The sequence below is a fragment of the Falco cherrug genome, chromosome 6, assembly GCF_023634085.1.
Source record: "Falco cherrug isolate bFalChe1 chromosome 6, bFalChe1.pri, whole genome shotgun sequence".
In the NCBI taxonomy this organism is placed as follows: Eukaryota; Metazoa; Chordata; class Aves; order Falconiformes; family Falconidae; genus Falco; species Falco cherrug.
The window spans coordinates 51,984,798-52,005,320 of NC_073702.1; the positions used below are offsets into that span (position 1 = coordinate 51,984,798).

Genomic DNA, 20,523 nt, shown 5'->3' on the forward strand with positions numbered 1-20,523 from the left:
GCGGGAACTCCTCATGGTAACAGGAATAAAATTAAAATCTGAAATGATAAACAGTGGTTGTGGCACAGTGTCTGGGCATGTCTTTTGTATAGCACTCAGCTTCAAGAGAAAACAGATCGCATAGACTGAAACCCCATGATAATAAAAAACCCCATCTGTTACAAATAGCTGTGATGTTTCTTCCCATGCCTGTGTATGGCGGTGAGGGAGTAACTGCTGGGGGAGGCAGTGATCCAGTACTGACAGCCCTATGTAGGGTAGTATTTTGCTCTCCAAAGGGAATAAAGAAAAGGGGTAGAGGGCTGTGACTTTGGTCTGGTGCTAGAGAGGGAGGTCCCAAAGCAAACACCCCTGAAGCAGAGGAGTTGGGAGGTTGCAGAGAGATCTCAGCTAGTGCTGCAGCTGCTACACAGCTCCTCTTCCATGGTTTTCTTGTCTTTTTTGTTTGCCTGGGGCCAGAAGGAGGCAGAAGTTTGGGGTTTGTCCCTGGTCTTCCTCTCCTGCTTCTGGGATTCCCTGGGGTGCCATGCTGGGTAGAGTGGGGAGGAGAGAAGGCTACTTTTGGGTTTGCTTGGAGCTTGTGACCACCTGCTGGAAGCCCCAGTGATGTCTTGCACATGCCCTGAACTTTCCTGTCCTGAGCATTTGCCACGGACTATCAGTAAAAAGCTACGTTATGGCTTGCTTTGCCATTACTGGCATGCCAGCATGGACCTTGTAATGAAAACAGATTTGCCCCCTAAACGGAAGTGGCTTTTTTGACATAACTTTCTGTGGTAGAAGGATTTGCACAAGCTATTGCAACTTCTTTTTCTGGTGCAGAAAGTTTTTCCATTGGTTGGTTGTTTTTTGTTTTGTTTTTTTTTGTTTAAGTGAAACACCCATGATGGAGGTGAAATCTCCCACCTTGATAAAGAATGACTTAAAATGACCATTCTGCAGTTACTAATATTGTTAACTGTTTCACCCCTGAAAAATTGGCAAAACGAACCCCTTGACTGTGGCATGAGTTCTTCCAAGGCCAAAGCAGTTATTTTTGCTACCTCACTGACCTGTAGCTGAGGATTTGGTAGAGTGCATTGGCTGGTTCTTCTACTGAGCTCTCCCCAAATCTGTCTCTTCATAACAGGCTTTTCACTGAGACCTTATGCATCCTTACAACCTGTACAGCTGGAGCAAAGCAGTGCTCAAATCTCATCTTCCCAATAGGGCACTAGGTGGGGAGAGCAGAGGGAAAGGCAAACAGGTGCAGTGAGAGGGGTTAATCATGGCAGGGGCGATGTCAGTGTAAGATACTTAGTCACTGTGCTTTGCTGTGCTCGTGACCACTCTTTTCTCACTCACTGTTGTATATATATTCCTTAGACTGATCTGATTCTTGGATGAATACAACCCAGGTGTTTTCTTGTGGGTTGTTTGCTTGTGTGGTTTTTTCTAATCACTCTTTTCATAGGTCAGAGTGTCATATTTGTGAGGGTGTATTTTGCTCCACAAGCTGTCATGCTGACTACAGCAGCAATACCTTAGTAATACCATAGTCCTACCTTTTTTTTCCTGGTAGTAAACTTACGTTGTTTGTGTATTTCTGTTTATAGTGTCCCGTCTCTTCCCCAGAAGAAGAAAAGCTTATTACCATCAAAAGGCCTAAAACTCCAGTTTCAAATGAGTTATCAGATATCAACACCCAAACCAACTGGACTAAATCACTCCCACTGCCCACGCCTGAAGAGAAAATGCGACAACAAGCACAAGCAGTCCAAACGGATGTGGTTCCTATTAATGTGACTGGTAGGCTTTTAATTTCAGTAATTGCATTACACTGAGGAGGGTGGGAAGGGATAAAGAAGATCCATAAAGCTGGATAGTATTTTGACACTTGTATATTTTCTGCATGAATTTTAAATTCCTTCTTGCAAATCTTTGTGAAAAGCGTTTTGTGTTTAATAGCTTTTATCTCTGAACCTTATGAGAAAACCTCAAAATCCCTTAAAGTTATCATTAATGAAGATGGTCTATACAACATGGGCTTGACATGGCACTAGATATTCATGAAATACAAGAGGATTGATAAATAGCAGTGGTTTTGCTGTAGACTGCACTGAGGGTAATGTAATGGAAAATAATGATTTATGCAATGCTAACTATATTTCAGGATTTTTTTTTTCCCTAGGAATTTTATGTAAAGAAAGTTATCAGGGACTTATGTATTCCAAAGACTAAATGTTACAAAATTCAAGGAAAAAACCTTTAGGCTCTTATTTTTATCAGCAACAAGAGGTTTAGCTTAGGTTTATCAGCAGCAAGGGGAGTAAGGTAAGAACAGCAGAAGTTAATGGGGCTACCTCCGTCTTTGATCAAGGCTCTTGGTAAGATACTCCGCTGATGTGAACATAGTCCACATTTTCTTGTTATGAACTGTGTATTAACTCTTCATTTTTGAAAATCCTCTTTGGTTTTACAGTTGTAGAACTCTTGCTCCATGGAAGTTAAATTATGTTAAAGCCTAATGCTGAATAGATACTTTGTTGTGTGTAAATAGAATTTCTGTGAAAGACTGAGTTATGTCAATTTAATAATCCCTCTTTTTCTGCACAGTGTCAAGATTGTCTATTATTAGTTAATTCAAACAACTGATCGTTTGCCTGCCAAAAGCAGGACGATATTTAATACTTGATTTATTTCAAATGCCATATGGCACACTCTGACTCCATGCTTCCTCTTAGAATCAGTAGCTTGCAATGTTTGGTTTTGTTTTGAAAGTAAATTGGGTGTTATCTTTCCCTGTGTGACTACTAATTTTTTCACCTATATTTTTTATAAACTAGTCTTTTAAATAGTATTATTTAACAGTATTTAAATATTTAAGTAGTATAGGAGCAGTACTTCTGTGACAAACACCAGAGAGCTCTGAGAAATCAACAAGAAACCTTTCCTTGAATAAACAGCAGCAAATACTTGAAATAAATAGCATGAAGACAACGGAAAGTTATGAACACTCCACCTCTGGAAAATTAGTAGAAGGAGAATAAATGCAATGGTAAAATGTTACTAAGCCAGTTGGCATTATGTAGGGAATGCAGGATACAGGTGCAGTTATGGGAACAGCAGATGATCTGACATAATCAATATGCTTGAGCAGCGCTTAGATACTGTGACAGCAGAACAGGGTATATTTACAGAAGGAGTAATCTGCTGTTCGATTTAATGACCCTGCATACTTAAAATTTATGGGAGAAGTAAACAGATGGAAAGAAAAATGAGGTAAAAGAGATAAAATAAACCTCGTAGATTTAATTCTGTGTCATAGGGAACGTTACTGTGTTTGGATAAATTACATTTGTGACTTAAACCAGCTTAATTCAACTGGTGTAGCAAACCTTGTGTCCCCAGAATTGTTTGGTTTGCACTCAGCAAACTCAGCAGTTCTCAACTTTTCTGATAAAATAGTGCATGTGCATATTACACCTCACCTTTCTGGAGTGTGCTGTTGAGCATGTCAATTCCCTTTAAACGTGGTAATTGGAAGACATAAAAGGGAGGGCAGTAGAGGAAGACTGCTGTTGCAGTGTGTGGACTGGTCTGGGATCCACTGTTTCCGTTCCCTTGGAATAATTATAGTTCTACCATGAAACAAGGCAAGTGAGAGTAACAGACTATGAGCCACACACAACACACAAAAAAAGCTGCTGTCCTTGTTCTTCTTTAAAAAGTCACAATCTGCTCCCTTCCTCTGCCCTCCCACACGCCAAGTAATTTTATTTTGTGAAGTTCCTTATGTTACTTCATGAGACAGGAAAAAAACAACCAAAAATTCTGCGCTGTTTGTTCAACGTGCCATGGAACAAACCATTGCCTGTTTTGTTTTTATTTGGCTTTTTCCTTCACTTGCTCTTTTTCTCACTCTCCCAGAAGAGAGGTCAAAAAACTTCCACTTTATTGCTCCTGGCATGAAATAAAAGTTTAACCTCTGAAGAGGCTGCTGGCAATTGACAGCGTTTTCATCAGTGCATTAGTAAATGATTCTGCCACAATGGCCTCTCGTGTGGCTGTGCAATAAATGCTCCACAAGTTCAGCTTTCAGGGCTCTTTGGTAAACAGATTGCAACTAATACAGTAGTAGTGAAAATCTGTTGGATAGCCTGAAGGTACAGGGGCATAGCATTAGGCTGACAGGCTGCTGACTAGACATCCAGATTTGGAAGCAGTTACAGTCTTTGGGAGTGCCTGGGCTGAGCTTTTTCTGGCCTGGAAGGGGTTGGGCTGAATTTCCAGTGGTGGCCAGTCTTTGCTTTTACATACCCTGGGCATTAAAAGATGTATAATGGTGTCTGCTCTCATGGGTTTTCTGGAACTAACTTTCTTTCCAGATGGAGGAATCTGGTGATGGTGGAGGTGATCAGCACCTGGCAGGACCCTGCAAAACATTTAAGCATTTGCTTGAGTCTGGCTTGACTGACTTCAGTGAGATTTAAGCACATACTTAAATATTTTCGGTGAATCCAAGGAAACTGAGTAAACTGCATGAGGGAAAGCTTGACTAAACTATATAAGGAATGCCTAGATAATTTGTTACAAACCTGTTACAGAAGGCAGAAGTATCCTTAAGTCTGCAAAATGTATTTAACATTAACATCTGTATTTTCAAAAGAAAAAAAAAAGACAATGAAGAATGGAAAAAAGACTGAGACATTCTGATTTTGCTTGGAATTTATTGAAGCTGCTACTTCGAAATTCTACAAATTTGCACAGTGGCTTTGAAAAAGCTATTGAATATGGATTACAGTGGAGTTAGCTCTTGGGTAGTTCAGGGGAAGAAGTTACTGTGGATCAGCTGACACAGTAACATTTCCCCATGGTCATCCTGTTTGTGCTGTCTGAGGCTTCATGTAAAAGACTCTCTCCTTGTTTGCACTCTCTGCTTACCATTTATATTTTATTCCAGGGCATTCAAAGCTGTATTTTAATTTCCTTGCAACTCACTGTCTCAGGCATAATTGTTGGCCTTTGAATGGATAAAGATATGTTCAGAGATGAAAACTTTCTCCTTCAAATTCTTTAGATTTGTTATGATGTGGCTGGAATTATTATGCTGCATGGCAGGATTACCTAGTGGTCCTGACCCTCTGACCCCATAAGGGTCCTAATGTCCTAGTAGTGGTAATGTCCCAGCCAGTGGATAGTCTGTCTCAGTATTTCAGGGCTTCTACTAAGCCAGTGGGATCGATAGTTCTAAATTTTATAGATCCCATGGGCTTTCTCCTCCCTTGATCTGCCCTGACTTCAGTCAGTCCAAAACTTGGATAAAACTGGCGCTTCTTTGTAGCTGCAAGGATTCCGCTTAGCACTAAGTGCAGCTCATGGGAGCACAAGGCTCCAGTCAAACAGAGTCAGAGTCTTTATATTTACAATATGGTGAATGAATCTGCTGTGTTTTTTCCTTGCATTTTCACAAGTCTACATGCTATACTTCGATATATGACTGTATCTTTAACTGTTATAGAGGTAATGAGGTTTTCTATGCTATTTACACGACACACATCACACTGATGTGCAGTCAGCCATGGATAATATTTATGACGTATTAGTTAATGTGCATTAATCACTTTTTAGAGGCAAATAATTTGGTCATGAATTTTCAAAAAAGCGTAAAAGACAAAAAAACGTGTATAGCCGTTTTTTTAGGTTTTAAATGGGTCATCTAAATGACATTTAGCAGTGCTTTAAAATGCTTTGACTTCTAAAAAGGGAACTTACATGTGAGATATGGGGGTAGTTGTTAGATTTTTAGAAGTAACAGAGAATTAGCACAACTCATAATCTACAAGGCAAGTTTCATCTTGCTACTAGTAAAATGGCCAAGTTCTAAGCCTCTAAACAAAAGTGAATTCCTAAAGAAAAGCTACCTAATGATAGTGGTGCTTCTGGGTCCCATTATGATACAGCACATGGTCATCATAAGGCTTTGTCTGGCAACGTGCACTTACACATTTTTTTCAGCTTTTGTCATTGTATATTTTTATAATCATTTATAAAGTTTCAATTTTAAGCAGCTTCCACTCTGAAATATTTATGAGACCGCAAGATCAGTTTGATCTCTGCATGCTCTGTGGTACTTATTTGTATTCATGTTAAAAGATCACCACCAGAAATGTGGTACACTTGACAGGTTCAGAGCAACTTGGAATGAAAAAGAGGTGTCTCATGTGATTTAATGATGGAGCTGTGTAAAGACATAATAGCTGTTGCCAATAGCAATGTCTGTTCCTGCATAAACCGTTGTGATCTTTCATTTTCATGAGCAGATTTGCTTTTTCTGAAGCTCAGTACTTTAAAATAAAACAACAAAACCACACAAAAAACCCACAAAGACCAAATTAAAGCAAGGATTCTGTTCACTTGTGGAATTAGAGCTGCCCTCACCAGATCTGAAATGGGCTCAGGAAGTCAAAATTCCTTTTAAAACCTGCAGTGCTGTGTAATCGATATGTGTGTCTAAAGCCTTACTGTGACACCATGCTGTATCTTCCTTCAGTGTAAACATTCATTGTAGGACCAAGCTAACATCATTTATTAATGCCTTTTTTTCCATTTCTACAATAAAACTAGTGGAAGAAAATGCATGATGTCAGCGTGCTTGAAAGTAATGTTGCTTTGCTTGTTCTACCATGTATTAGGGGAGAATTTCGACCGCCAAGCCAGCATTCGGCGGTCTCTAATTTACACAGACACGGTGGTAAGACGGCCGAAGAAAGTCAAAAGGAGAAAGACTATTACAGGAATCCCTGACAACATACAAAAGGAGCTAGGTATGGCTCATCAGAACTGTATTCCACCCACTGTTCATTGTCACCACTTATCATTACTCAACTAATAACATTACCAGTGCTCATGAAACCAATACAGTCTGATAGCCTGTTACAGTTCCAAATACATGTGTGCCTCCTTGCCACCTTGTGCATCAGGAAATTAGGACCTTTTATCTGTTGACTTCCCTCTGTTGAAGGGAACCGGGTATTTGGAAAATGGTGTACTGGAAATCTGCAGGGATATAAGGTTTCTGCTCTCTATTGCTTTCCTGGAGATTTGGTCTACTCCCCCAGAATGTTCACTGAAGCAAAACTGAAGTGAGCAGGCATTTTGGCTTGCAAGTAATTACTCAGTGGAGTAAATTGGTTCATGGATGCCTTCCTGAATTTGCCAAGAGTTGCATCAACAGTGAAAAACCTGTACATTTTTCGGTTCAGTTTAGATCGTAATTGGTGGCCCTTGAAGTATCAGTGTTATTTGATTGGACATAATTTACATGGGCTCATTAGCTATTGCATTTATTCCAAAGGAAAAATGCCTGCTTGGTCACGTTTACACTACCTTAGGCTGTCCTCGTTCACAGTTAGTAGCACATGTGATACTCAAAGCTGATGAAGCAGTCTGAATTTTGGCAGACATTTCAGACACTTTTTGCAGAACTCTCTGATTTAAATCTGATCATTCTTACTTTTTAAAAAGATGTTTCAGTTTTTCCCAAATGATAGCTTCATAGATAAAGTTATGCTCCCCCTCCCCCTTTTTCTGCAGTAGAGGGAGAAAGTCTTTTAAAATAGTCTTGCAGAACACAATTTTAGGTGCTTTACATGTGGAATCATCTCATATATTGATAATTTCAGAAAGTTTTACTACCTTGCTTTTTGCCTCTCCTTTTAAATTATATTTTCAATTCTTGGTTCTTTGTCTAGATTTTTCAGAAACAGAAGCAAAAATAGGTAACTTCTCTGGATGGGTTTGAAATGAGCTAGAGGGTCAGGCATATAGAAAGCCAAGAAACAAGCAAGTATAGGAAGAACAGATTGTGAGTGGAACTGTGCTCCTTCAGCATCTGTAATGAAACAGTGCCCTGCCATGGGAATCCTCTGCCACAAGAAAGAACATTCAATTTCCCTAACCCTGTTAGGACAGCTAAAGTTAGGCAGTTTTACATTTCGTTACTTCTGAATCTCACCTAACAATTTTATTTCAGACTGTGGCTCTGAGATTTCTCCAAAGCTCTCTTTGTCTGTTTCTTCTTGTGGGATGGATGCCTGCCGTAGGGAACCCCTCATAGTGTGGGTTCCCTTTCTCCCTCTTCGCTGTCCACAGTGGGCCTTGCCACCTGGCAGGAGACACTTTCCAGACCTGGAGTCCTCCTGGAGATCAGAATTTTAATTTATTATTTCCTGAGAGAGAACAACACATTTATCAGCCTTGAAAGTACATTTGTTCTAAGCAAACAAAGATCAAAGCTGGAAACAAAGCTACATAGAACTTAATATTGAATTATTCCCTTCTCCTTTTTTAGGTCTCTCTAAGGCTAATCCCTCAGATTCCATGTTTGCAGCTGGTTAGAGAAATAGCAGAGATAACCTTCATCCTCTCTCATCTGTTCAAGGGGGATACTTTGTGCATTCCCTTCTTCCATTTTAAACTAAATCACTTTTCTCTCTGTCTAGAGCTGAGATGAAATTACTTGTGCTCCTTAAAAACGCTTGTTAACGAATTTAAATTAACTTAAATGAAAAACTGATACAGAAAATCACTTAAACTGTTCATTTTTAGGGTTGTTACAGTGGTCTTGAACCTAGCATGTTATTCTGAAAATGACATACGTACCAAGGTCCTAGTTTTCAACAGAGGTTATCTTTGACACATGTAGGACCTACCTCAACGCCAGATAGTGGAGAAAAACAGAGCAAAGCAGAATATGTTGTCCCACACTACTGTGTCACTTGCTGGAGTTCTCGGCGCTTCTTCGGGCACATGGATTTTGAAATGGGTGCCAACAGTACTTGGGTGGATGTGCAAAGAATGCTTCCTGCCAGCAGTGTTTCCAAAACTTTGAGGTTATGTTTGTGACTACTTCAGACAGATGTTTAATGATTTAAAAGATCGGCTGTAGTTTACCTGGTGGAATAAACTGAGAATGCATTTGGCATCTCTCTTAAAAAGAATTCTTCAATTAATATCTTAAAAGAAGTTTCTCACTTTCGCCACTTTGTTTGCTAAGGGTGACAGGTTTTATGGTCTTGATTTTGGTCTTTCGTCTCTGTGCTGAGCACATTTCATGTTACACTGCTTGATGGTTTTCCTCGGCTCCTGTTTTAAGTTGCAGAAATTTCAGGGCTGATGGTATCTCACTGTAGGGGCTCTCTCTGGACAGTTCCCTGGCCCATAACCGGCAGGCACATAGGGCTTCAGCCATCTGCCCTATGACGGAAGTTATCTAAAGAAGCTTCATGCATGTGGTGGTTGTATGTCATCCAGACGGCAAAATGTATGCCAGGAAAACTCTCTGATGGCAGTATCCGTCCTGTTAGAATATTGCTTTCCATCACTAGAAACTAAGTATGCTTGAAAAGAGAACAGTTATCAGTGTCTTCATCTCATAGATGGGGAAACCAGGCATGCTGCAGTGAAGTGACTTAGCCAGAGTTACCCACCAGGTTGCTGGCAAGGCTGGGAAAAATTAAGACTCCCCCATCCTTGTTCAGTGCTCTTTCTGCCTTTTCTCCCATGTCACTCCCCAAATACTTCTATAGCCATCCGTTCCCTGTTTCTCTTACACTGTCCCAAAACAAACAACGTTGTTTTAAAACATTCCACAGTTCATTTGATCAGAACAAGGATCCGGACTAAACTCCAAGTCAAGCAATTGCACTGTGCCTATTGACATTCTCCCTGTGGTTTCAGCTGAATAAATCTCTTTGTTTCTCCCCTACAGCATTGCTGCAAATGGCTATAATATTTACACAAAAATTAAAATCCCTTGGTACACCAAAGTTGCTATGCGCAGGCTAAATAACCAACACACAGAGCAGATTCTTGTTACCTCTTGTTTATCCTTCAGAAGGAAGCAGAAACTTGAGAGAACCTCAAAGCTTCAACCAGGCTTGAACTATTTTCATTTCTTGCGAGAGAGCCTGGAAGAGCTTCTGCCAGGCCAAGCTGCTGGGATTCTCCCCCAGCTGCTTTGGCTCCTTTAGAACAAAAAAGACCAAACAGAAGAGGAAGCCTGTGCTGATTGCTGGCCCGAGCTCAGCAGCAGTGGTGCCCTTGTAGAATTTAGTCAAATGTATTGAAAGGAATCATGAACTGCACCCATGAGGCATGTGCTTAAAGTATCTTTAAACATTCCTACTTTTGAGCGTTGTAATACTGCTGTGTTTTCACAGATGTCTTCCAGCAACCAGTCTCTCTGCATAGACTTCTGCATAAAAAATGCTCTGTAAATAAAATGTGATCTGATAGATGGGATTCTGAGACAGAGTAAGAGTATGAGATGCCTACCAGTTTAGAGATGCAGTTATTTTCTGGATAGTTATTTTTTAACAGCAGGACCCTCTCAGTACTATTTAGCAGAGTGACGCCAAAGTAAGAGGAGAAGGCAAAGCATTCTTCTCTCTGCCAAACACAGCAGTGAAAAAATTAGTTTTGCATACTTCTGACTTGCCTTAATTGTCTTTCAGAACATAAATATATATACATTTAATGGAGTCAGTGTTGGATCAAAACTGCAGAAAGGGCAGGAAACTTTGAGATGATGGGTTTTTTCCAGTTTCTGTGCTCTCAGTTTCTCTGCTTTGTGTTGCCATTATCCATGGCCTCTAGCTGTTTTCTTCAGATGGTACCCTATATGTAAATCGGTATGGTCCCCTCAGGCAAGAAGTTGATTCCCAAACAAATTTGGTAGAGGTGAGCAGCTTTTCTGGGAGAACCTGTCACAGGACTTGCTCATTTCTTGGCTGTAGGTTCTCTTCAGCTTCCTTCACACATTCCAGCTCTTCAGATGAAATAAAGAGAGAGAAATGCCATCATGCCTCCATGGTTCCTTCTCTGTGTCAGTGCTCTAGGATCTGGCTGAGAGGAACTTTCTTTTAGTGAAGGTGCCAAGTTACTTGGTTGTGAGTATTTCTCCAGAGCTCTGCAGTCCCAGGCACCGATGGACAGCTTCTGGTGTCCCAGACTCCTTCCCTGTCTTGCAGGAGGAGCAAGTCCCAGACCGAGTATCAGTTCCACCACAGTTCATCTTCCAAATAAACATACCTCGCAAAAGCAGGGGAGAGGAAATCATCTTCAAGTTTTCCACCTTTTGATTTCTCCTCCTTCTGCCAGGCATTTTGCTTTTTTTTAATCAAACAGAAAATCTCTGTCCAATTTGGGTCTTCAAAACAGTCTTCTAATTTTATGCTTTGCATGTACCTTCCTTGAATTATTTCAGTACTTTTTTTCCACCTTAAGGCACAATTCATGGTCTTTATGGCTCTGTCATCCTACCCCCCCCCTGCCCCCTCCCCATCTACTTCTTTTTAAAATTCCTAACCAGAGGGTTCAGAGAGTTCAGAATGACCTCATATGCTTTTCTTCAGCTTATTTCCCTGCCTCCCATTTTCAGTAGCTCACAACGAGTTGTCACCTATAGGGCCTCCTGTCAGTCATTAGGATGGATATGACTGACTCCTGAACTGTCAGTTGCTCATTTGCTTTCTTGTGGCACAGCACAGACCCCCTGTTGGTACCAGCTGGTGTCCCAGGTATCATTTGGGACTGCTGAAGCTTCTCTTTTAACGTGCCTTAGAGGAAACAATTCCATCTTAGCAACGTGGGGGCACGTAAGTTCTGATCTTTGGAACTCAGCTGTTCTGTTGAAGACTCCTCGTAACTGATATTCTTTTCCAATTAGTCCCTTCAGCACTAGCAGTCATTCAGGTTATAGGTCCTACAGGTAAGAGTCCCAGATATCCAGTGGCCCTGCAGAAGTACCACGCAAATACCCAGCTGTTCAAGTCAAGTAATTCTGCACCTGCTTCAAATTGCAACTTTAACAGTCTTCGGAGAGAATAGTTCTCTTCCAGAGTTATTGTGCCTTTTAACCAATACTTGTTTTATAGCTGTAGTTTCTCAACATTGTACATTTCCAGCACTATTCATCTAGAGATCAGAGTGTTACAAAGTATATATCATCTGCTTTTTGATAATAGGGGATGAAAGACAGAGATGTCAGGTATATAATCCTTCACCAGAGGCTGTTCAGTTAGTGAAATGAACAGAATCAAGAATGAAATTCCCTGTATTTTCATCAAAGATCTTCCTTTCAGGGTGGCAGTGATACAAGGATTGAGGATATTTTTTAGCTGGCAGTACTGAAAGGTATCACAGGATTCCTTGCAATATTTTTCTCCCTTCTGAGAGATTACAGGTGCTTCATGGAGCACAGTGAAAATCCCTTAACATTACCATAAGCCCAATGTACTTGTCTGTTTCTTCTTGAATGTCTATTGAAAATAATTTGGTGTGTAAGTACTAGGGTAAAACAGATGAACAGTCTCTGGGTTTTTTTGTAACACTGGAAGTTGTGGTGCCTGCACAGTGACTTGGCCAGGTCATCAGGTTTGGAATAGGATTGCTAGGTGGGGCATGAGAACATGAGTGCAGTAAATCTTAGGAATGTGCCTGTGGCACAAGAGACAAGTGCTTGTAGTAGAAATGGTTAGTCAGAATAAATCTGGGAAGAGAGATTACTTCTGTATACTAGTTGAAACAAGAATGTTCTTTGTGATACCAACACACATACTTTTTATCTTCTCAAACCCTCAGTTTCTATGCTTATTTCAATACAGAGGACCTTTCTGCTGATTCTCTGCAGCAAGCTGCTGGTGGCACCAGATCAGCCTGAGAGTCACTGGGGAGATAGGAGGTCTTCTAGTAGGTAGTACTTGGCCCTAGGGCTTACATGCAGACACTTCCTTTTTTCCATCAAATTTGCAGTCAGTCTCAATCCCTGTCATGTCTAATGAGCAACACCAGTAACTACCAGAGACAGGGAAAACTGGTGTAACCTGTGTATGCATATCTCGGATCAAGCACTTGGAGCTAAGGTATGCATTTGAACCTCTTCTCTGTGCTTCCATGCAAGACTTGTTACATATGTTCCATGTTTCACTTGTTCCAGATACTGGGTGTTCTTCACTTGGTGCTGGAGTCTACCCTGAACATGTGCATTAGGGAAGAGCTTTTGCCCTAAGGTCTTTTCAGCAAGAAGTAGGGTAATAAGGAAGGAAGGGGTGTAGGTAGAGGTCTCCTGTGTTGGACGTAGCACTGGCTGTAGGGCTGCTGGACACATGATAATATAAAATGCAGACAAGATGATTATTAATTACTTTCAGCCACATTTATCATACCACCAAATTGCAGCCACTTCTGACTTCATAGCATTCAGCATCTGTAACCTGATGTGCAATTCTGCAATATTTTTTGCTGCTGTCTGCTCAGACATCACCCCTGCAACTAGATGGACTTGCGGATGGTTGTCTTTAAAAGTTCTGGTTCAGTTCCAGAATTTTGGTGTTGCAGAAATCTTGTAACTTGTGTAACTACTGTTTATAAGTAGAGGTCTTCTGAAAGATTTAGCATTTTCAACATAATAGTCAATTAAATGTTTGAGCTGTCCCTTAGAATTGGATCAGTCATTTTCTAGCTGCAGTAGCAACAAAGGTAGTTTGATTGTAAGGATTTTTGAAAACCCTTGCTTTTCAGTGTTACTCTGGAAATGAGTGTGGGTTTTTCAGTGCATTTGTAAATTGCAAACAAAATACTCCTCGCTACCCTCCTCTGAATTCCACCAAAATCTGAAAACCCTCAACATTTTAACAGAATGCCTGAGCCTTAAATTTTCCTTTGGGTTTTTTTTTTGAACCGTTTTCCCTACAGATTTCTGTTGTCCCTCTTTGGGAAATGGAACTACAAAAAGAGAAATTGCTGTGTTGTAAAGGGCAAGTAAATCCTCACAGCTTTGCATGAGATTGTGCGTACATGTAAAGCCATAAACAAAGCTGAATTAATTTCAGAATATGCTACATTTCTACAAAAAAATCTAAAACCTCGAAGTTATGTTCTTGTGATAGCAACAGCCATGAAAAGTCCCTTCCCTGACCATATCACATACAATAACTGAAGGATGTAGCCCTGCAGTTCATAGTTTTGAGACTGGGCTGTCTTGCCCCCTCTGAACCCTGTATTTGGGCTCTGAACAATTCTAATGAGAGACCTCACACTGGTGCGAAGACCTGCCCTGACACGCTTCCTTGCAGTATCGAGGTTGTAACGGTTTACTGCTGCTGAGACAATTTACGAAGTTTCCCTGAGCATATTGGACTGGACCCTGAGTTCCATCTGTACTACTGACAAACAGGGTTAGCACTGACACTCCGCAGCGTCCTGCGGTTGTTCATGCTGCCCCTCTTGCTGGCATTACTCCTCCAGCCCTGCTTGGCCTGGGCCAAGCCAGCAGTCCCCCAGGCTCTGTCTGGATGTGGGTGCCAGGGGATGGGGCAGGAGCTGCTCCCCCGGGCGTTTTGGTACAACTGCCCTTGGCCTCTTCTATTTAGTGGTGTTGATATATTACCAAAGTTTAATTCTGTATTTCAGACATTGCTGTGCGTTGGCTATAAACAGCATGTCCCAGTAATGCATTCTAACACTCCTGGTTTGAGAAGGAGGAGAGGGGAGGTTAGCGAATCCAGTGTTGTTCCACTTTGCCGTTTACCTTCTTCCCTAGCAGTAATGTTTTAAACAAGCATAGACCATCCACCTGCATTACACTGCTTGTGAAATAGAGTGCGTTTAGCTTCATTTGTGAACACAAACATACTGCATACTGAAATGAGGTGCTCTCAGCCACAGGTCAGTATGTGACAGTATTACACACTTGCTGTAGTGTTCACAGCTTCGTTCTCCACCAGCCCCATCCTTCTGTCTCGTGCGTGCGTGTGTGTGTTTGCATGCATGTATCTGTTTCACAGTGGCAGAAGAAGAAAAATATCCTCTCTCTTTGGTTATTTCTAATGTAGTACACAAATTTTTATTACTGGATATTTTAAATTAGCTAACAGTTGTCATCAGTGGTGTCATGGTTGGAGAAATATTCATAATGTCTACTTTGATGGCTTTCTCTCGCTTAACCAAAGGGGAACACTGATTCTATAGAAAAAATACTCATGGAAAGCAAAATTAAATTATTTTTCTTACTGTACAGTTCCTAATAACTGTATCCAGAATATGCAAATACCTGTCTTGGTTGGCTGCAGTAGTCCATCTGTTCTGACAGTAACTCATATTACATTATCAAAGACGTTTGCCAGCATTCAACTATCTAGCTTTGCTGCAAACCTACCAGAAGCAGAAAGAGGCTACATTTTCATGAGAGCAAGAGAATCTACACAAAGCAAACTAAACAGGCTTCAAGCTGCTAAAAGACTACTTATGTGCCTGGGGAAAAGAAGTAAACAATCTTTTTGTGTGTGCTGCTTTCAATGTAGCCTTTTCAGAGCCCTCTTTTCCTTATCCTAAAACGCCTCTTTTGCCTGCCAAGAGTAAGGATAATTAAATGTCCTTTAAGTGGTGTTTAAAGCAGCATGATAAGAATACCTATCCTCCTGGTCCAGTTCCATATAGTAAATCTGAAAGGAGAACAGTCCTGTTGGGCGTGCTACTTCATCATCGCTCCTGAGACTAGCTTAGGCGGAGACTTGAAATAACCCATTTTCCCCCACAGTGACATGTGCAGCATCCTTACAAGCATCTCCAGCAGCACGCCTGCCTCTCGTGTCTGCTATTTATACAGTAATGCAACTGAATTGAAAAGCAACAGCCTTACACAGACTAATTTTAAAGCAGTGCTCTGGTTTGTGATTTTAAAAGACAGCTACCCATAAAAATGTAAATTTAAAAGAGCCCTACAGACCTTTCTACTGACACGGTGGTAACTATATTTTGAACTAAAACTGTTTTTTCCATTGTCCTCAAAGGGTTTTTTTAATGCAAATATATGATTATTACATCTTTTTTTTAAAAAAAAAAGTACAGTTATTTTTTTATTTCCTGATGGTGCTAAGGATGAGATGACCATCTTTTTCTTTTCCCCGCTTTTTAAGGGTTTTTCCTTTATGATAAATAGAGAGTAGTTGTATGGAGAAATGTTACTTAATGGTTTTCTTTGCAGTGTTGGAAAATATCTTTGTATAAATGCTCTTATAGCATATGTATTATTTGTGGTAAAACAATGCATGTTTCAGTATGTTAGCCTACTTTCAGACGAACTGCAAGACTTGGACAGCTATCAGTGTCTGCTGACAGTTTTTTTCTGAAGTGTAATGCTTCTAAAAAGTAGATCTGATTATTCACATTAGGCTCCAGATTTCCTTCCCCTTTTCTTTATTGCATGAGGCATTAGCATGGAGACACACTTCACGTTTCTCAGGCTTTTGTCTGTTCCCGCTGCTTTGTCTACTGGAAGTCAAACAGTGCTAGTTCGTTTCTGACATAACTGATTACTATGGAAATTATTACTATGTCATAAACAGAGGATTTCATGTGTCGAATGTGCGGCAGGAATGCAGACGATTCTTAAGCAGAAGGTTCCAGTAATAAGGAAAAAGGGAAGAGAAATACAGAAAACACATGATGCCTGTGCAAAATCCATTGTCGCAGATTCTTTTTCAGAAAGCATAACCTGCACGAGTATGGGGATCAAGCAGTTTGCTGGGGTTTTTTGTTTTTAAATGAGTAAGAAGATAAATGTGAATCTGTGCTTCAAGAAATAATTATTTTATTTTGACTTCAGCAGTTGGCACTGGCCAAAGTGATTTCCGAGGGCATTCGATGTATGTCCCAGATCAGTGTTCCACGCTAGGCAGACTAGACAGCTATCGCTCAGCTATGCAGCGCTCTGAAACCAAGGACACCAGCTGCCAAACAGAGGAAGTTAAAGTTGTGCCCCCTTCAATGAGAAGAATACGAGCGCAGAAAGGACAAGGAATTGCAGCCCAGATGTCTCAGTTCTCCAGCTCATCTGGAAATATGTCAGTGATGAGTGATTCTGCTGCAGTCATATTTGCTTCTCGCCAAAACAGCGATATAGGTTTTCACAGCTTGCCTCGGGCTGGTGCGAGAGTGTCTCTTCAGTCCCTAGAGCAGACACAGAGCATATCTAGGCAGACAGAAGACGTCGCTGGAAGTTTACCCCACCAGATAAGTAAATTGCAGGTGGATGATAGTGTTGTGCATTTGAGGAACAATCCTACAACAGGGACCCTGTCAAGGCCGAAGTCTCAGGAGGTGAGAAGCTATGATAGCGAAAAGTCTGCAAGCCCAGCATGTGTGGTCTCTCCTCATGCCACCTACTCCACGAGCATCATACCCAATGCAACACTGTCATCCTCCTCAGAAGTTATCGTGATTCATGCTGCCCAGAGTGTTGGATCCTTGGATAGTAAAATTACCAGCTCTGCTGCCTACCCAAAGCCGAGAGACAATCCTGTTGCCAGCAGTGCAGTAAGTGGGAAGGAAGATCACCATTCTTCCAGTGGTAACTGGAGTGAGAGTAGCTCCACACGTCACTCGCAGACTTCAGATACCATCCCATCTAACACTGTCATGATGCTTTCTCTCGGTGATTCTGCTGTCTGCCTTAGCACTCCTGGAAATGCAGAGGCTGGGTCTCAGAGCGTGAGCTACAGCTGTAGGAACAATCTTGCTTTACCGAACCCTTCCCAGGACAGCGATGGTAGGAGTGAATCTAGCTGTTCAGGGGAGCGAGCACAAGCAGCAGTGAACAGCACAGAGCATTGGCTGTTCAAGTCCACAGAAGACGGTGAGACTTCTTCACGCAAGGTGGTTTGTACCACACCAGGCTGTGCAACTCCGGGTAGCAACCTGAGCAGCAGCAGCCTGGAGAGGACTTCGGTCAGGGACGATTCTACCTCTCTGTATTCTGTGGACCACGATGGTTATTACAGTTCCATGCATATGGACTCCGGACTGAAGTCAGACATGCCATGCAATAGTGCTAATGGTTTTGGCAACCCCAGAGACGGCGTGGTAAATGTTTTTGAAGGAAAGGAGAAGAAACGTCAGGATGATCAGTCAGGCCAAGGTGACAAATCCCTTGTGAGAAACATCTCTCTGAAAAAGGCAAAAAAGCCGCCTTTGCCACCATCCAGAACAGACTCACTCAGAAGGATGCCTAAGAAAAAAGCCCAGTCCAATGGACAGATACTTGATGAAACCCTCATTGCCACCCTCCAGCATTCTCTGCAGTTGAATCTCAAGTGCAAAAATGGCAGCTCCCCTTCCCAGAGCCCCTGCAGTGATTATGAGGATCCCTGGGTGTTGCGTTCCCGCAGCCAAAGCTCGGTCAGCGCAAGCAGCAGCATGATGTCCACCACTGCTGCAAACCTGTACTCCATCTGCACAGTCACTCCCTCTCAGAGTGAAACAAGTAGCATCAAGTCGGAGTACGCTGACCAGTGGGGTTACTACAGTGACTATGCTGCAGTGGCAGATGACCAGGTGAAGTCCTCAGTAGCCCATTCTGCCAGTACGTCATCTGCTCTCAGCGATTACAGCATCAGCCACTCCAGCGATGGCTCAAGGGCTTCTGTGCCGCAAGTGCCCAGTGGACTGGCCAAACCAAAGAGCACCTCTCCGGAGAAATCCCACCGAGTCACATCGCCATCGAGTGGGTACTCCAGCCAGTCCAATACACCCACTGCGCTTACTCCAGTGCCTGTGCTTTTAAAGTCTGCATCATCAGGAAATGGGAAATCCAAGCTGAAGCCTAAAGTGCCTGAAAGGAAGTCCTCTCTTCTGTCTTCAGTCTCCATGTCTTCGTCCTCCACTTCCCTTTCTTCAAATACATCTACTGAAGGGACCGTGAGCGTGAAGAAATTGGACCCCGCCCTGAGCTCTCCTCCAGATTCTAGTGCACCTCCTCCACCACCTCCTCTTCCAACACCTCCCCCACATTGCCCCGAACTTTCTCCTCCCCCTCCCCCCCCTCCTCCTGCAGCAGAAGTCATGGATCTGTCACCATTGCCAGCCTCTCCCACATTCCCCCCTCCTCCACCAGAAGCTGATGTAAGTTCTTCCTTTGCCCAGACTGTCCCATGGCTTCCGCAAGAAGCCTCCATCAGTTTGTTCTCTTACCCTGTTCCTCCTCCTTCTACTTTCCCCTTAGCTGTCCCACCACCAGCTCCACCTCTTGATCCCAAACTAACAAAAGGTGCAACAATGTACCCACAGTATTCTTTTAAGAAAGGCAGCCAGGAGGATTCTTGCTACAGTCCAGTGAAACAGCCACTCAACAAGCAAGACGCATCCAGACCTGTGATGCCCTTAGTAACTACCAAAGCGTTGCAAATGGTGCAGCTGAGGTCTGTGAAAAAAGCAACAGAAGGTGAACCATCACCTGAATCTGCTTCTGAAACCACCTCTCAGGAAAAGGGTACTGTAAATTCGTCATCGCAGTCTTCCCTAAAGCCATCTCTCTCACTCAGACTCAGTAGCAGCTTAGGCGAAGAGGAAATGAAAACTCAAGGCACTTCATTTAAAAGCTCAGTTCAGACACTGGCTCGGGGTTCTCCTCTCATTCTCTCTGGTTATGTACCTGTGCTTGACAGCGATCAACAGCCTGCGAGTGCAGTGGGTCTAAACGAGCCTTTCGAAGCCAACGCACAGGGGACAGCTACTGAAGACACACCTGAGTCTTCAGTGCAGAGTGAAGACCTCCATTCTGGCATGTCGCTTCAGGGGTCACCAGCATCTCCCGACAAGACTCAGGTCATATTGCCCAGCAAGAAACCACCTCCTATTTCAAAGAAACCCAAACTGTTCCTTGTTGTACCACCTCCACAGTTAGATCTTACAGTGGAGAAAACAGCTGAAGCGAGTGATACTGTCAGAAGCACATCAAGCCCAACTAAGAGAGACGCTGTGCTTGCACACTGCGAGGAGGCGAGAAATTGTCTTACAGATGGACTCAGTTCTAGCGAGATGGACTCTGGCAGCCTGGTTCCTGAGGGAGGAGCTGCTGGATTCACCTTCTCTGAGACAGTGGGAGCTAATGCCTTTGTGGTACAGCCTGCTGCATCACCAGTTCAAGAAGAACCCAGGCAGGAGGAGCAGTCTGCTTTTGATGAAGGAAGCAGTTCAGGCAGCAGCCAAGACAGTGGCAGTAACACTGAAGGGCATCTATCTCAAGAGAGCGAAAGTGGTGAGTCTCTTTTTCTCTGACTCTTCTTCAGATGCAGCGGTAGCTGTTTTAAAGAAGCCGGGGAGGGAGAACAGCAATCCTAGCATTCAGGTGGGGTTCTGTAGGGAAAAGAAACCTCTTACGATAGTTGTAACTAAAAGCCTAAAGAAAGTTGCAGGGATCTGATTAATACTTTATGAGATTTCTTATAATTCCTGCCTGACTTCTCATTATTGCAGACACGGAAAGAAAATTATGCTTTATTTAACTGTGTGTGCTAGGATTAAAACACAGGTAGCTTTGTTAATTTGGATTTTGTATTTTAGTGGAAACCATACAAGTTTTCTTTCAGTATTGTTCTCCGCCTGTCTGTGTGAGCAAGCATAAGCATTTTGTGCACTGCAGTTTCCTAAGCAAGCGTTGTTTGAAATCACAATGATGACAACGGTGCTCTCAGTTTCTCGGCT

The 20,523-nt window shown here is 42.3% G+C and overlaps 1 protein-coding gene across 12 annotated transcripts in view; it reads left to right on the forward strand.

Moving 5' to 3' along the window:
* Positions 1-20,523, forward strand: part of NHSL1 (NHS like 1) — a 182,236-nt gene that overhangs the window by 155,952 nt on the left and 5,761 nt on the right. For 7 of the 12 annotated variants that reach the window (XM_055714192.1, XM_055714184.1, XM_055714186.1 and 4 more), the window contains 3 exons: positions 1,596-1,788; positions 6,675-6,806; positions 16,649-20,077. In XM_055714192.1, the coding sequence (XP_055570167.1) occupies positions 1,596-1,788; positions 6,675-6,806; positions 16,649-20,077 (3,754 nt within the window). The remainder of the gene's footprint in view (positions 1-1,595; positions 1,789-6,674; positions 6,807-16,648; positions 20,078-20,523) is intronic. The other 5 variants (XM_055714185.1, XM_055714187.1, XM_055714188.1 and 2 more) reach the window with 3 other exon arrangements.